At 32.8% G+C, this 17,888-nt stretch overlaps 4 protein-coding genes across 6 annotated transcripts; 2 read left to right on the top strand and 2 right to left on the bottom strand.

Moving 5' to 3' along the window:
• Positions 1-3,125: 3,125 nt before the first annotated feature.
• Positions 3,126-3,952, top strand: LOC111800761 (FCS-Like Zinc finger 15-like). Its single transcript, XM_023684596.2, has 2 exons — positions 3,126-3,468; positions 3,547-3,952. The coding sequence occupies exons 1-2, from the start codon at positions 3,239-3,241 to the stop codon at positions 3,746-3,748; spliced, it is 432 nt and encodes a 143-aa protein (XP_023540364.2). The 5' UTR covers positions 3,126-3,238; the 3' UTR covers positions 3,749-3,952.
• A 1,564-nt stretch (positions 3,953-5,516) lies between these two features.
• On the bottom strand, positions 5,517-8,002 carry LOC111799787 (uncharacterized). 2 transcript variants are annotated; one of them, XM_023683265.2, is made up of 3 exons: positions 7,676-7,996; positions 7,470-7,575; positions 5,517-5,782 (listed from the first exon to the last, which is right to left on the bottom strand). In XM_023683265.2, exons 1-3 carry the CDS (start codon positions 7,838-7,840, stop codon positions 5,700-5,702), a joined length of 354 nt encoding a protein of 117 aa, XP_023539033.2. In that variant the 5' UTR covers positions 7,841-7,996; the 3' UTR covers positions 5,517-5,699. The 2 variants fall into 2 exon arrangements, with proteins under 2 accessions (XP_023539033.2, XP_086982444.1); XM_087126318.1 differs by lacking the exon at positions 5,517-5,782 and adding an exon at positions 6,757-7,104 and having other exon boundaries at positions 7,676-8,002.
• A 2,601-nt stretch (positions 8,003-10,603) lies between these two features.
• On the top strand, positions 10,604-12,416 carry SWEET17 (Nodulin MtN3 family protein). 2 transcript variants are annotated; one of them, XM_087126316.1, is made up of 6 exons: positions 10,604-10,719; positions 10,794-10,830; positions 10,914-11,124; positions 11,278-11,439; positions 11,882-12,001; positions 12,087-12,416. In XM_087126316.1, exons 1-6 carry the CDS (start codon positions 10,686-10,688, stop codon positions 12,246-12,248), a joined length of 726 nt encoding a protein of 241 aa, XP_086982442.1. In that variant the 5' UTR covers positions 10,604-10,685; the 3' UTR covers positions 12,249-12,416. The 2 variants fall into 2 exon arrangements, with proteins under 2 accessions (XP_086982442.1, XP_086982443.1); XM_087126317.1 differs by lacking the exon at positions 11,882-12,001.
• Positions 12,417-12,915: 499 nt separating this feature from the next.
• On the bottom strand, positions 12,916-14,268 carry LOC111785925 (vitellogenin-like protein). The gene has a single exon (XM_023666299.2). It carries the CDS (start codon positions 14,212-14,214, stop codon positions 13,063-13,065), a length of 1,152 nt encoding a protein of 383 aa, XP_023522067.2. The 5' UTR covers positions 14,215-14,268; the 3' UTR covers positions 12,916-13,062.
• Positions 14,269-17,888: the final 3,620 nt, after the last annotated feature.

Consider the following 17,888-nt stretch of genomic DNA (forward strand, 5'->3'; position numbering starts at 1 on the left):
GCGCAATTGCCAGTTGGTGTATTATCAAGGGTTCGCACGTGCGTAATTTCCTTTTTTTTTAATTAAAAAAAAAACAATTCATTTTTAAAATTGGGATTTAAATGGTTCAAATTTCCACCTGGATTTATAAAAATCCTTAATAAAATATGTCCCATAATTTTTCTAAATATGATATAAAAAATAAAATAAATAAAAATTCTTTTATTTGAATGAAATTTAAAAATATAATATGGGTATTTCTTATTTTATAAATTAAAAATAGTATAATAAATAAAAGTATTTAAATTTTGTTGGAATTTAAAGATAAAATGTGATTCTTGGAGTACATATCCGTTTGAGTCAATGCTTATATGTCTTCTTTATCCAAATTCAAGCACTTTCCAAACTGCAACTAAAAAAAGGCTGTCTTTATCTTTTTCACTAATAAAATATTGTTTTATAAAATAAATAATAATAAAAAACAGAAGAGGTTATAAAATAAAATATTTTTTTAGTTTAAAGATTAAAATAAAATATTGTTTTCTCTTTAGAAATTTAATGAAATATTAGTATTGTTATTATTAAAAGGAAACAATTATGTATTTTACTCAAAGTTTTTAATTTTTTTTAGTAAATTTTTATTTAAGATTCAAATTAAGAAAATTCTTTAATTTATAAAAAAACAAATTTTAAAAATTAAATAGTTACCTTTTTAATTTTTTTCTGAATTTAGGGTTATAATTGTATCTTTCTTTATTTCATCATAGCTTTAGCGTCCTAATTTGACTTTATTTACTAAATGCATTTAATTTTGTCATTAGTTGAAGTAATAATCATTTAGAGTGGTGGCTAGAAATAACTTAAAACCAAAAAAAATAAATAAACTCGAGTTAATATTGAAATGAGAGGTCTTACGAGAAGAATTCCTTATGGGACATTATTTGGGTCAACATAAAAAGATCGGACAACGAACCAAAGAAGAATATAAGAATTTGTCGGTCTTAGCCTACGAAGACGATGTTGATCCTATGATCTACCTCTCAAGGATGTACGGATAATTTGGTATGATTTAACTTTAACCTAATTTACATATTCTTTAGCCTTACCCTATGTGTCAAGGGCAACCTTATGGTCAACCTCTTAAGGAGGCACACGTGACCTAATTCTCGAGGAAAATGTAATAATACTCAGTACACTAAAAAAAAAAACCTCTTAACTACGGTTAGACGAACACGACTCTCCACAATGGTATGATATTGTCCACTTTGAGCATAATCTCTCGTGGCTTTGCTTTGGGCTTCCCCAAAAGGTCTCGTACCAATGGAGATAGTATTATTTGATTATATTATAAACCCATGATCATTCCCTAAATTATCCGATGTGGGACTTTCATCCAACACCTCCCCTCGAACAAAGTACACCTCCCCTTAATCAAGGCTCGACTCCTTTTTTCTTTTGGAGCCTTAGTCATTTTTTACTATGCATTCGACCTTTTCTTTTGGAGAGTCCTTTATTCGACATTTGAGGATTCTATTGACATAGCTAAGTTTAAGGCATGACTCTCATACCATGTTACACAAACACGACTCTCCACAACGGTATGATATTGTCCACTTTGAGCATAATCTCTCGTGGCTTTGTTTTGGGCTTCCCCAAAAGGCCTCGTACGAATGGAGATAGTATTCCTTTATTATATTATAAACTCATGATTGTTCCCTAAATTAGCCGACGTGAGACTTTCATCTAACAACTACCAATAATCATTTGATCTAACAACTACCAATAATCATTTGATCTAGTAAATTTATAGCCCAATCAAATTGGGCTCGAAATAAAAAAAGCCCAACAAAAAATTCGAGCCCAAAATGAACTAAGCCCAAGCCCAAATTCGCCAAATAAATAAATAAATATATTTAAATCAAATTAATATTTTTACATTCATTGAATGTCGTCTTTTCTTTTTGGACGTAATTTAAATAATATATTAAAGAAATAAAAAAGTATGGCCCATGAATTATTATCAATTATATTTAATAAATTGTTGCATGCAAAATAAGAGAGCTAATAATCGCATATTTCACATCATAACCAAACTAATTATTTTGTTCATAAATCCTTAATAACACCAATAATTACGAATAATGCACCATAATTAAAGATCTTAAACTAGTTTATGATTAAAATTAATGTGAATATTATTAAATATAATTATTTTAATTTATTACTTCAAAGTAAAATAGTGTTAAATTAGGTTGTGAACCTTATTAGTTAAATTTAAATTAACAAATTAATGTTGAATTTAAACTCTAAAATTAATGATTGCGTGTGAAATCAATGATGCATTAACATCACTCCCAACAAACACGCTTTTGAAGCTCTTTTTAGTTCTACACGTAATTTCATTTTATAAATGATTATAAGAGTATAAGTGTTAAGTTGTGATTGGACAATTTAAATAATTAATCATTTTTATTTATAATATTATCAATTTTTGTGAATATTAAGTTTCATTTTGTCCTTATCCATAAATATTAAATTAATAAAAGTACTCGTATATTTTATTTAATAAATTATTTCAATAATATGTTTAAATTGTTAAAATAATTTCAAAAATACCCTTTTAACTTTTAATATTATTTTAAAATATATCATTAAATTTTAAAAATTTAAAAAAATATTGTAAAATTAATTTAAAAAATGCAAATAATAATAACAGTAATAATAAATAAAAAATAAATAGACAAATTCGAGTTAAAATCCGTTCTTTGCAAATCTTTACGGGATCGAACATGAAAGAGTTTTTATAATTACAGTATTGAATTTTAAATTTGAATAAATGTTACAATCATACCCTATGAAATTTTAATTTTACAAATAAGCCCCAAAACTTATCAAAATAACAATCAAGTAACAAATAAAAGCCTTTGATTGATATAATAAAAAGTCGAAGGGCTGATTTGTGTAATTTTAATGAATTACACAAAACGACAAAGAGTGAGAAATAAAATTAAAAAAAAAAAAAAAGAAAAAAAAAGGGAAACGTGGCAGCAAAAGAGAAGAAGCAGTCAAATCGTGCTTCGTACAGCTATATAGCTGTACGGGCCCCACCCTTTCCATCCCCTTTTTCTTCTTTATTTATTTATTTTATTTAAATTTCCACTCACAACCGCCTCGTTCAACATCCCCGTCTTTCTCCCTCCGCCTTAGAGAGAGAAACACCACCGTACCGCCCGCCGTCCGCCGGGAGAAAGAATGAGACATGGTCGGACTCAGTGCAATCTTAGAAACTCGGAAACTCGGCATTCCTGACTCAACTCGTCAGGTCATTAACAAATCCACTCTTATTATGATTAATAGCAACGCCAACGACCACCACCGCCACCGCCACCGCCACCGCCACCACCGTTCTTCTTCTTCTAAAAGATATCTCGACCGCTGCTTTCTCTGCGGTCAGAAGCTCCTCCCCGGAAAAGACATCTACATGTACGAGTAAGTACTCATTAAAAAAAGATTTTATATTTTAAAAAATATTTTTATTATAATTTTTGACGAGGTGGGTTTTTTCAGAGGAGACAAGGGTTTCTGCAGCGAGGAGTGTCGATGCCGGCAGATTTTCATGGACGAAGAACAGAGCATGGTGGAAGCAGGGAACTGCTCGTTGGCGGCTGCCATTAACCCACAAACCACCACATCGCTGTCGTGTCCCTCGCCTCAGCCATCTCGCCACCCTAGAGCTACCAGAGACCACACCCAAGCTTTTGCCTACTGATCATCACACCAAAATTGGCTGGGAAAGAAGGGTGTTTTTAAGATTCAATAGGCAAAAAAAAAAGATTTCCATTATGGTTTTTTTTTTTTTTTTTTTTTTTTGTTTGTTTGTTTGTTTAATTATGAAAGAACATATATGCAAAGTTCCGTTTGTTTTTGGAAAATAAACGGTTTTGAATGGAATTAGAAACATATATATATAATATATATATAGTTAGGTTATATTATACTATTTTTATTTATGAAATTAGAAATATTATTACATTTATTACAATATTTTCTATTTTTATTATATGAAAATGAAAATTATCTTTTATAAGAACAAAATAGAGTTTTTTTTTTTTTTTTTTTCATACGAACTTCATTTTCACAAAAATAAATAAAAAAAATTGAAGGATATAAAAATTAAAGAAGAAAAATACATTTCCACGGGGGAAAAAGAATATACCAAATGTTTCGAACAAAAATAGTAAATTCATATAATTGAATAGTTTGGTTTAATTCAAATCACATACTACAAAAAGAAGGTGCCGTGTAATTACGGGTTGACAGGAATGTGTTGAAATTTGAGAGTAAAATTAAGAATAATTATTTATATAAAGTAATTTTTTCTTTGATATAATTAAAGTAGCTATTTTCGAAAATAAATATGCGTTTGTGAGCTGTAAATTAGAGAATGACAAGAAACTATCAAGTTTTAGGTCAATTTATTAAGTATTTATCTAAATCTTTATCTAAATCTTTATCCACTTGAGTACATTAATTGAAAATATTTCTGTTGGATGATGAAAATCCCACATGGACGATCATGGGTTTATAAACAAAAAATAAACTTAGTCAAAGTGGACAATATCATACCATTGTTGTGAGGCATTTGGGAAGCCCAAAACAAAGCCATGAAAGCTTAGTCAAAGGGGACAATATCATACCATTGTGGAGAGTTGTGTTCGTCTAACATGGTATAGAGTTATGCCCTAAACTTAGTCATGCCAATAGATTGGTAAATCTTCAAAGGTCGAACAAAGGACTCCAAAAGAAAAAGAAGTCAAGACTTCTCGAAGGCAGTCAAAAATGACTAAGACTCCAAAAGAGTCGAGCCTCGATTAAGGAGAAATTCAAGGCAGTAAAAAATGACTAAGACTCCAAAAGAGTCAATTAAGGAGAAATTCATGAGTTTATAAACAAAGAATATTGTGAGGCCTTTTGGGAAGCCCAAACAAAGCCATGGGAGCTTATGCTCAAAGTAGACAATATCATACCATTGTGGAGAGTTGTCTTCGTCTAACAATTTCAATTTTTTTTTTTTTTTTTGTTGGATTATGAATTAAATTTAGCCTTAATCTCTATCCTTAACAACAACAACAACAAAAAAAAAAAAGAAAAAAAAAAGTATTAATTGCATCATTTATTCAACGAAGAAAGTAGTCAAACAGGCCCCAAAGATCATCCCCTGCCTAAGAAAGCTTTTGAGGGTAGGCCTGATAAGGTGTGTAAGAACAAAACATTGTAATAATAGTAATGAATCAACAGAAATCTGCTTTCAGAATCTCATTTTAAGAGAGAGCTTTTAATTTAAGTCCTTCCTTTTCTTTAGCAATAGTACAAAATGGTGCATTTACTCTTCTATAGATCATCGGCTTCCAAGGCTTATTTCAGAGCCAATAATTGAAAGTTTAACCACCAAAAACCCATTAAAAACAAGCATCCCCTCCCTTTTTGTACTGCAACCTTCTGTTTTAATGAGAGCAACAAGGAAACCCTTTGAGAGATTTATGTAAATGGCAGATTGAATTCCATTTAATCTACTCCCTCAGTGATATATTTAGTTATAATTTGAAAAATGCTACACCAAGTGATTTACATAGATTATACATACAAGAACTTATCGTAGCATTGTGATTGCAGGCTTGCCAAGGTAGTTGGTGGCATGTTTGCCAAGGGAAGAACAATCATCAACCAGATTTGAAGAGTAAGACTGCTTTTTGATCCAGGTAAAAGTAAACAAAATGGTTGGTTTCATGTGTCACATAGGAACCTGAAACATAAAGCAGAAAATAGAATCGTCTGAGATATTAATTTAATTCAGGAGGAAAAAAAAAACAAACACAAATAGTGTGAGATCCCACATCGGTTGGATAGCGGAACAAAGCATTGTTTATAAGGGTGTGAAAACTTCTCCCTAACATACCCAGTTTAAAACCTTGAGGGAAAGCCCAAAAGGACAATATTTGTTAGCGGTGGGATTGAGCCATTACAAATGGTATCAGAGCCAAGCACTGGGTAATGTGCCACCAAGGACGCTGATCCCCCATGAGAGGTGGATTGTGAGATCCCACATCAGTTGGAGAGGGGAACGAAACTTTCTTTATAAGAGCATAGAAACCTTTTCCTAACATATGCGTTCTAAAACCTAGAAGGGAAGCCCAAAAGTGAAAGCTCAAAGAGGACAATCTCTACTAGAAGTGAACATAGGACCGAATAAAGCTCAATAGTCAAGAACAAGACAATGCACTGCAACATTCTTGGAGATACGGGAGCAACTGGAACTATAGGGTATTTTCATCTGCTAACATACTTACCACAAGAGCTTGCAATTTTTACAGCTAGGAGTGTACTGCTAACAACTGAGTTCTCTCAGCCAAAATGAAAAAAACTAAATGGATCACTAATACCACCGGGATGTTTCAAGGCTTGCGATGAATAGATTGGCCATATAAAGGAACGTTTCTGGCACTATAAGGTAACGGAAACGAAGAGAGGGAGCACTGCCCACTTACAAGTTACATACCAAATTACGCTAAAAGTACTTAGCGTTAGAATGGCATGTTCTAAATCTTATATTAGCAAGGCTCTTGGTCCGTGTGATCACAACCTTTTATCCTTTTGCCTATAAGAATTGTCTGTTCCCTAACAGCACACAGAAAAAAAGAGATTGCAATCACCTTCCTGTATCTCATCAAAGCAGTCCCTTGCATCCCAAAAGTACCAAGAACTGAACATTTTATGCTTCAATTAAACATGAGACATATATCTTGATTCCTACCTTTCATTGAGCAAACAGAACAGAACCATATAGATTACAGATACCAAAATGACTCAAGAGACAATATCACAGTGAAGTCAGCTAGTTTATAAGTGCCAAAAGAACAATGGGAAGATTTGAACCCAAAAGTACTATTCAAAACAAATCCGTCTTTGTCCCTATAGAACACTTGAGCCTAAGATTCAACTCGTATAGTTCCAAACGGTCCTGTACCCCTAAGTTAGATGGACCCATCATCAAGTTCCATGGAGGAGCCCCCACCCACTGGTTGCCACCATAGCAGAATCCATTGAGATTGTTTTAGATTGCTGTAGCTGAGAATTAGCTAGCAAATTCAATAAAGAGTTCCTCCAATAGAGCCACAAGAATATATGTAATTTCAATGTACTTAACACAACTGGGCTAAAATTGCCTATGCAGGCAAATCTTGCTCCTGCTAAGTGGTGGAGCCTGAAAGAAGAATCGGACTAATGGTGTCTGAATCCCGAAAAAGAACAGAATTAAAAGGTAGATCTCCATTTCAGTAGGGGAAATAAGCTAAAGATCGACCTAGAGGTAACACAATCTTTTCTAAGGGACTAAAGCAACAGAAATTCATAACGATTTGATCCATCAGACTGAGATAAAGGGAAAATTAAGGAAGAAGCTAGAGATTCACAGAGAGAATGAAATACGCTACCAAAATTACGACCGATGACGCAATGCCAGGTCGGACCATGCCGCTTATCGAACTCCTTCTTAATCTGCTCGGCGACATCCTTCTCGACGGAATGCTTCTCAAATGCCTAAACAACAATAAAACAAAACAGATTCTGACGTAATTACTTAAGGAACAGATTTTCTAAGAGATTATGAGTAGTTATTTCAAGAGAAAGAATCACTGACGGCTATAGCAATGTCGACAGCCTCCTTCTGCATGTCTCCGAACATATCAGCGCTCTTGATGACGATTTTCTTGCCGACAGGAGCAGCAGAGGAGGGTTTGCGATCCTCAGATTCAGGCTTGACCATTAGAGGAGCAGGATTGCTTCGCTTGGAGTCGTGGTTCATGATGCCGGGGAGGTTTTCGTTGGTCCGTGTTTTTTGGTAGCAACTGGTAAGAGATGAACAGGGAGAGAGGAAGAAGAAGGAGAAGAGCGAGAAGAAAGGCTCTCGCTCTCAACCACTATCACTCTGCGTCTCTTCTGTAAGATTCCCGAGGCCCAGTCCCTTCCTTTTTTCTTTTTTTCTTTTTTTTTTTTCCTAATGATTTTCTACAAAAAAAAAAAAAAAAAAAAAAAAAAAAAAAAAAAAAAAAAAACATTTATTTATTTTTAAGTGGGATGGATGGCTTTTTTTATTTTTTATTTTTTATTTTTTATTCATAGGTAAAGTAAAGATAACCCGACCCATCGAGACACGAGTTTAGTTCGGGTGGGATTAAGTTTCAAATACAAACTCATGTTTCGGGACAAATTTATCATCAAAACAGTTCGAGTAACAAATTCCCTCCAGACTCATGAGATACCCTTCTAGACCGGTCGTTTATTACTTTACTTCCTTGTAATATTATGATAGGTCTTATCATCTATAGTTCAAAGTTATTTTTAATTACCGATAAATAATTTTATTCGATTAAAATGAAAATTGAAATAATTTAAGATGGGTTTAAATATATATAATTTTCAAATTTTAATATAAAAAATATATTTTTTAAAAGCAATATTTGGATTTAAGTTAACTTTTAAAATTTTGAATTTATTAAAATAAAAGATATAACATTTAAATTTAAATTAGCATAATAAAAAATAATTAATTTTCAAATTAGATAGGTAAAGAAGGTATACCTAAAATACTAATTTTGAACTTAATCTTAATAGAAGGACATAAATATATATTATATTATTTTAGTCTTTTTTAAAATCATATAAAATCTATTTTAATTTTAATTTTAATTTAGTCAAATTAAAATCATAAAAATTACATAAATAGAAAACAAATTCTTATCAAATAAAACCGATATCGTATTTATTTATTTATTTTTCTTAATTTTGTTGCCTTCTTTTTAACAAGATGGAATATTTGAACACGTGGATATTAAAATATAATAAATTCGAACATTTTTACTTTTTTTAGTAAGATCTATATATATATATATATTATTTTGTTAAATATTTTAAAGGTGGAAGGTGGGAAGAGAGACCATTATGCTTGCTAAATTCTATTATTGTTACTTTTTCCATCTATTTATTTATTATTATAATTCTTGTTTTTTTAATTTAAAAAAGAATATAAATAATTTTTCTATTCGGAAATAATGACGTTGGCTTGCTGTCCAACGTGTCGTATTTGGACTCCACTATTTCTTGTGGTTCAATTATCATCTCACAATTTTAAAAATATCCAAAATTCCAATTAAATAAAAATATTATACATCCCTCTCAATAATCAATATTATGTCATAAAAAATAAATAAAATATTAATAATAAGTATTTTAATTGCTTATAAAAGATAAAATATTTTTTATTAATTTAAATACTCTTTTAACTTTTATTTTAAATATTTTTAAAAATGTCGATCATAAAAAAAAAAAGATTCAATAAGTAATTCATGGAATGAGAATATGCGAGGTGTGACTTTGAACCTACATTTTTATTGTCTAAAAATGTCATTTTTTGCTGTCAAACTATATAGCTAACATATTTTCTCGAGAAGGTCGAGGAAAATGTGAATAAGACGACGACGATAATGATACAAAAGAAGAAAATCTGACGAATCCTACGCTGCGCCAACACGATCTAAGTATGAGGTGCAAGAACTTTGGGCATAGTGTCAACTATTGAAAAGTTTATTGGAGAAAGGAGAGAGACCGCAAGAGAGAGACAGAGTCAAGGGTCGAAAGAGTATGTTGGCACGACCCTAACGAGTGAACACGACAAGGGTTGAACTTTGGAAATATATTAAAAATTGCTAACAAGTCACTAATGATAAGGAAACAAATTTATATAAATAATTGATTAATTTATCCGATAATTCTAAATAAAATATATATAAAAAATTGGTCATAAATCCTAAATATAATGAATATGAAATTTATCGCGAGGAACTCGATTTTTATTAAAATAAATAGAGAATTTCATAAGGATTTCCTGTCTCAACCATCCAGTGGATATCTCTAAATAGTCTCGCAATTCAAGTACAAGCCCGATAAGTTATTTTCTCGAGTAAAAAATCGTCATCCGTGGAAATAAATCAATAAAACCAAAATAACATAAATAAATAAATAAATAAATTATTAGCGATGGGACAAATATGTGTACTAACCATGACTTGTATTAACACAAACATAAAGTCGTGGGGACCTTTTTTGTCCTTACCTTATATATATATTTCAAAGTAAATTTATCTTTATAAATTAAAATTAATATATTTACTCACCAAATCCCACCAATTATTTATTATTATTATTATTATTATTATTATTTTAATAAATTCAATGTCCCTACATAAATCATTATTTTCTAGAATTTCTTTTAATAAATCTAAATATTGGTTTTTTAAAGTCATGATATAAAAAACAAAAAAGATTAATCTTTTTTAATTCTATATTGTAATTTTAAAGGCCAATAACTATAGAATAATTTCTAATACATTATTCAAAAATATTTCAACTTTATATACCATAATAATCTCCGATATAATATGGCTGAAATTTTCTGCGGCCTATATATTTTTTTAATAAAATTAATAAAAGAAACAATAATTGTAATGAATTTATATGTCACATGTTTGAAAACGATTTTCGATTTTTTTTTACAGATTAAAAAAAAGCCATGAGAACCACAAGCACACAGCTTGTTATTAAAGGTACCTCATCGTTCTCACCTGCAAACCACATCATTTCTTCTCTCAACCATGGCGGAACTCAGCTTCTTCGTCGGCGTAATAGGTCAGCCTTCTCTTCCTCTTTTTCGATTTTTATTCGCTATTGATGATGATTCTGATGGAGGTTTTTGTATACAGGCAACGTCATCTCCGTTCTTATGTTCCTTTCTCCGGTGTAAGATCCTCGACTTTGATCTTATCTCGATTTTAATTTTGAGATCTTGAATATTTTATGGATGGATTGTGAAATTATTGCAGCGGAACATTCTGGCGGATTATAAAGAAGAAATCGACGGAGGAGTTCGAGAGCTTTCCGTACGTGTGCACTTGGCTGAACTCTTCTCTCTGGACTTACTACGGTGTTATCAAGCCTGGAGCCTACCTCGTCGCCACCGTAAATTCCTTTGGCGTTGTTGTACAGTCTTTCTTCCTCGGCGTTTTCCTCATCTACGCACCGTCGGCTATGAAGGTCAGTTATTGAACTTCAAGATACTTAGTCAATATTTATGCGATTACTCTGAGAAACTGAGATCGATCCATCGATTGATGGATTGACTAAGTAACTGACTAATCGAGATTGATCGATTTTGTGTTTATGTGTGTGTCGGTTGTGAATTTTCAGGCGAAGACTGGAATTATGGTAGGGATTCTGGATATCGGCTTCTTTGCGACTGCGATTGTGGTGAGTCAATTACTGTTAGACGGTGAAACGCGTATTGGAGCCCTAGGGTTTGTTTGTGCAGGCCTTAACATCATTATGTACGGCTCGCCGCTCTCTGTCATGGTAAGGTCGTGCTGCAACTTTAAGCCTTCTGTCTGTCCTTTTACGGAACGGTCCAATAAGCTTCAACTTTCTTGGCTCTGTTATTGCTTTGAATTTTGATCTTTATATTTCTTGCCTTATTTAAAACATAGAATAATTAGAAATTTACGTACGAAATTCCACCCTTTGCCAAGAAAAAAAATCCAAAAAACTAATTTAAGGACGAAAATAGAGTCACGTGTAGGAGGGAGAAAAATCAAGTAATGATTGATAAACACTGTTGTTGATATGTGTAATTAATTTCATCCATCCGTTCCCAATTCTGCAGCTCTGAAATCATTATTGTGTAGGACCCAACCTCGTGTTTTCTTCCATAAATATCAACTTTTCTCTAATTTTTTTCCAACTATTTCTTTTCCATTTTAATTTTTAGTTTCTAGAAATTGAATCTTGTTGATTGCAGAAAACGGTGATAAAAAATAGAAGCGTGGAGTATATGCCTTTCATGCTATCGTTCTTCTTTTTCTTGAACGGAGGAATCTGGACTTTCTATGCTTTTCTCTTGAGCGATTGGTTTCTTGCAGTAAGTGTTCTTCACATAATCTTCACTATGTCAAGAATCTGAAGAAAATCTGAAATTAAAATAAGTGATTTGAACAATTGTGCAGGTTCCAAATGGGATAGGATTAGGGTTGGGATTAGCACAGATTGCTATCTATGGAGTTTACAGAAATGCCAAGCCACTGCCATTGAAGACCTCAATCCGAACTCAACAAGAACAAGACTCGCAAACCCAACCCCTCATTTCTTCTTCAAATCCTGAACCCTAATTTCGGGTCATCTCTTCTTTCATCGATATAATTCTTTTTTGTTGAAGAATTTGAGTTTGTTTTTGAAGGCTGTAAGTCATCATGAAACATTAGGTGTCCATACATGTATGCGCTATATACCTACCATGGTTAAATCCTTTCCGTATCAATCACTTGTTTACTATCCAAGTTCATACCAAATTTAGACAAGTTTGTAATGGCTTTAAACTCCAATGCCGCAGAAGGCCGAAAGATCTGAGCCCAAAGCTGAGCCCAGCCCAGCACGTCCTCGAAATCTGTTCAGTATACGCAGCATGTGGCCCACGTGAGCATTGGAATCTTCCTATTACAACAAATAAATTAAATAATTCTAGCATATTAAAATTTTTATATTACTTATAACCCTTAGTTCGTACCAGGTGTGACATTATATTTCAAAGAAATGATGAAAAACTTCAATTTTTTTATCAAATCATGAGACTTCTATGAATCATTGAATGATTGTTTCGAGATCTCAACGAGTATCGAGTATTTAACAAGAGATACATACTACTAACAAATATATATATATAAACAAAAAAAAGACTACTAGACATCGATCTCTTCTAAATATCAATTTATATGTCAATATCGATCTCTAGTTCTTTGATCTCTCAATTTAATTTTTGCATTTTAATAACTAAAATAGTAATTCGAAAATAAATCTATTTAATTTGAGACCCAAAAAAAAATTATTTAGATATTTAGTACATGAAGTAAAATATTAAAAAAAAAAAAAAATACAGAAACTAAGCAGAGAAAGGTTTAGATATTTTGTAAAATTCATATTTTGTGTTCAGATTCTTAGAGGGAGAAATGAAGGAATGGCGTCCAAATTTGGAGTGGATGAATTTTTCTGTGACGAATCTCTTTTCCCTTCTGAGGATGAAGACGACGCCTTCGCCATGGCTGTCCTCGGGCTACCAAATGCCCACCCTCTGTTCTTGCTCCGCCGCTGTCCGTACGCCGGGAACCTCCCCTCTTCGCCGGAGGACGATGATACCCGGTACGATGACGAAGCGGAAGAAAAAGACGACGATGTCTGAATCATGAACCCCCCGAATAAACCGCCGCATTTCACTCGCTCCTTCAGGTATTCACTGCCGTCGTGCACGGCGGTTGTTGCGGTGGAGGTTGTTTTGGGTTTTCCCTCCCTGTGAGACTCCACTCTCCGCAGCGTACAGTCACCGAAGCCGGCGATTCTTTCTAAAAAGTCGCCGGAGAAACGCCGGCTTCCGCAACCGACGGATCTGGATCTCGACACCTTTTGTTCAAACGACGAGACCGACGCGGTGGCTTGACTGCTATTCGGACTGTCGTCACCACCGCCATCTTCCTCCACTGTGCTGGAGAAATCCTTAAACGTTGCCGTACATTTTTCCTTCTGCTTCACCGATGTCGCGGCGGCGATCGTGGTGGTCGGAAGCGACGCGATCTTCGAACTATGATCGATTTTCCTCGAAGAATGGGATTTGGTAGAGAGATCAAACAGAGACCAAATCCATCCTCTGTTTTTATGGCTATAAACTTCGCCGTCGTTCTGCTCCATTAACCTCCCTCTCGCCGGAGCCGTCGTCGATTTACTCCGGCGAAAACCCACCTCCACCTGCTGCTGCTGCTGCATCTTCTTCTTCTTCGACAGAAAAGAGATTCGTGTCCTTGCCGCGTGATGATCATTGTCGGGCTGAAATTTAAGCGACGAAGCAGCAGAAAAACCCCCGCCGGCGGCAGCGGTGGCGAAATCAGATCTGAAGGAAGAGGAGGAAGAAGAGGAAGAGGAAGGTCGGAGTGGAAGAGGAGAAGAGGAAGAGACTAATTTTCCGAGCTTGTCTTGGAGACATAAAGCGCAAATCCCTCCTTGATTGCTCCGATAAGGATGGTAATTACACCTCATACCGTCGTCCATATCGCCGTCATCCACGGCGGCGGCGTTCGGAAATTCGACCATCGGCGGGAGTTGCAGAGATTAGTAGCTGAAGAGAAAGAAGGAGAAAATGAAATGAAATTGTAGAGAGGAGACAGAAGGATAGATGGAGACAAGGTGTTTTTAATATACTTTTGGTATTTTCATGCCCTTTTCCCCCTTTTTCCTTATTAAAATAAACCTTCACTACCACCCGACACCCGGGATCGGGATCGAGTATAGCTATAGATGTCCATTTAATCTACTGAGATCATCTCCGACCCAATAGAAAACGAAAGAAAGTTTATTAAGATTTTTGTCGGTTAGCTAAACGAGAAAGGTGAAACGACAAAGACAACAATATTTGCTAGTGCTGTTGTAACTAGACATCTCTAAGTAGAGTCTAATAAATAAAGGCCAAAAATATTTATGATGTCATAATTAGTTTAATTTGTTGTTTTGTTCATTAAATTGATATATTTATGTGGTCATGATGTTTTTAATAAGAATTATATGGATACATATTTGACAACACATGAGAAATAAAAATAAGAAAATAATAAATTTGGCACATCAAATTTTGTTGAGATATATAATATAGGCCAAAGAGGAATATATATAAAATAATATTGAAAATTAAAAAGAAAAAGGAAATTCAAAAAAAGACATAAGTATGTCTTCAATAACATATATTTAACTCTTGTAAAAGGAGACATGACATGTTTTGGAATTTAAATTTTAATTTCCAACCAAACAATAATATCAATTTGTAATATTCCTGGGAAATATTGTCTCTTAGGTAACAATTAAGGTCCTTCAGCTGTATTGTCTTCAGTTTCACAGTTTTAAAAGCATCCACTAGGATGAGGTTTTACTTCGTTCCCCTCTACAATCGAGGTGGGATCTTAGATATTGTCTACTTTGTCCCGTTACGTATTGTCGTCAGTCTCATAGTTTCAAAACGCATCTACTAGGACGAAGTTTCCATGTTCTTATTAGTAATATTTCATTTCTCTCTCAAACCGAGGTGGGATCTCACAATCTACCTCCTTTGGGAACCCAGTATCTTCATTGGCACACCGTCCAGTGTCTAACTCTCATATCATTTGTAACAACCTAAGGTCATCGCTAGTAGATATTGTCTGTTTTTGTCCATTATATATCGTTATCAGTCTCAAAATTTTGAAACGCATCCACTAGGAGGAAGTTTCCAAACTTTTATAAGAAATACTCTGTTTTCCTCTTCAACTAGTGCGGGGATCTCACAAGCAGTTTTCAAGCTCACAACATAGACATTGATAGTACAATTGAAGCACGGTGGAGATTCAAACCTACAATATGTACTCATAGCTCATCCCGTCAAGCTATCTTAAGGTACACGACGTGTATCGAGATAGAGTCGATCAAAACAATGATGAATGAAAAATGGTTGGTGGGGGGTTGAGATGTCAAAAGGGGGGAGAAGAGACAGGGCATAGAGTGGAGAGGGGAGTTTGGAGGGAGAAAAATGAACCGAATTTGGAGTTTATATGATCGAGTCGAGTCATGAGTCATGAGTGAAGGGGAACATATACGGCCCAACCGTAGTGTCCGGTTTGGTCCACTCGCCTCCGGACCTAATTAATTAATTGTATTTTCGTCGGACCACTTTTTCTTGTCTTTGGCTTTGTATTGTATTATAATCTTGTATTCTTCTATTCATCACCTCTCACATCCTTTCATAAATAATGCCACTATCTTCTCACGGACCCATTTATTACATATATAAAGACGTCCACCGATCAGGGTTAGAAACAAGAAATATGATCATCGACACGGTTCAACTATATGAGTTAAACAGACATCTATAAATATAACTCAGCTAGTTTAAATATATTTTTTCGACTAAGATGCTGGAGGTTTGAATCCTCCATTCCCAATATCAGTGAATTTAAAAAAAATATGAATACAGTTTAACTAGTCACGACATTGTACATTAACTAAAATATTTGCATCGATCGAGTAACGTGGCTAACAAAAAATATACGATAGATAAATTACAAAAATAATTTCATTTTTTATTTAATTTAAATAAAATAAATTTCAGAAAATTATTTTTTATTACAATATAATTATATATACATATATGTATAATAATTTTATTTAATTCTATAAAAATCTAATATACTCTCAAATGTTAGAAAATTAAAAAAATAAAAATAAAATATGTTGATTGTAGATCCATATGTGGTCCACATGTTACTTTCTTTGAGATTTAAGTTACTTCTCACTTTTTTTTAACTTACAAAAATATTAAACTATAAATTTAGTTTATAAAATTTTTTATGGATATATTTTGTCATCGAACTTTAATAAATGTCTAATAAATCATAAACTTTTAAACCGATAGACCGTGACACAATAAAAAAATATATATCTAGGTGTTTTATTTTCTAATTAGGGGAGAAAAAGATTTGAAACTAATTTAGCGTTTTTGTCCGATTTTTGCTATATTTTTAAGAAACGAGAGCTAAATTTATATTAATATCGATATCGATATCTGGTCCGAGAGTTAATTTTTTTTTTTAGTGAGTTGAATTGTAATGTTTATTTTTTATTTTAAAAAAGAATCTGAGATCCAGCTAAAAAAATGAAATAATTATTTAAAAAAAAAACATAAAAACATCACAAACCCAACTTATAAATGCTGTAAATGTAACGTTATAACAACTATTTGACTAGATTAATGAATTTAAGATTAAAAAATGTATTTTAATCAACCTGGACACGTGGGATCATGTGATTGGTTTAGCGTCTATTTTAGAGTTTAGTAAATAATAATATGGTGGGCCAGACTGAAACGACGTGGCACTGGCAGAGGATCTTATCCGTGCATCTCTCTCCCGTACTTGTCACATCAGCCGTTGGATCATTCAACCCCCGCACATGGGGATCTTCCTTTCTCTTGTCCCTTCTTCCTTCTATGTCAACGATTTTTTTCTCTTTTTTTTTTTTTAAAAAAAAAAAATTAATATATATTTTTTTAATTTTATAATTTTTTTCCACCATTTTTTACAACTTCATATCTATAATTTTTTTTTAAAAAAATATTAATTTAGATTTTCTTTTATGGTTTTTAAATTTTTTTTATTCAATTATTAAGTCGTTAGAAACTATTCATTTTATTCCAAACTACAACTAAATTAAATTAAATTATATTATATAAAATAAATAAATATATATATATATATATATATATATATATATATATATATATATATATATATATATCTTTTGAATTAAATGTTGAAATTTATCCAACAATAATAATAATAATTATTATTAAATTATTGCTTTATTAGAGTAAGGTTAGTTGGGGCACTGTTGCTGACGTCATAAAATGGAAAAAACGTGAGGCAGTAATTGGGCCAAATCCAGAGACAGCAACGAGTACAGATGGGCCCATCGGCATTTAAAATTGGGCCAGGCCTGCTTTCTTGTCTCTTTGTTTCCTAATTTAGCCCATTGTACAACACATAATGCACCGTCATCCATATCCCTACCAATTTTCGTGTAATTTTTTGTCATTTACTTTTTTTTTCTTTTTAAAATATTATTAGTATTTGCTTTGGTCCATAAATATTAGGTTTAGTTGAGCGACTATTTAAAATTACGTCGTTTCGTTTTAGTTTCTTGAATTTTTCGAGCTCAACAATATTATGAATTGAGGGGTTCGAATC

This window comes from Cucurbita pepo, chromosome 8 (assembly GCF_057944985.1).
Source record: "Cucurbita pepo subsp. pepo isolate OVF chromosome 8, ASM5794498v1, whole genome shotgun sequence".
Classification (NCBI taxonomy): domain Eukaryota; kingdom Viridiplantae; phylum Streptophyta; class Magnoliopsida; order Cucurbitales; family Cucurbitaceae; genus Cucurbita; species Cucurbita pepo.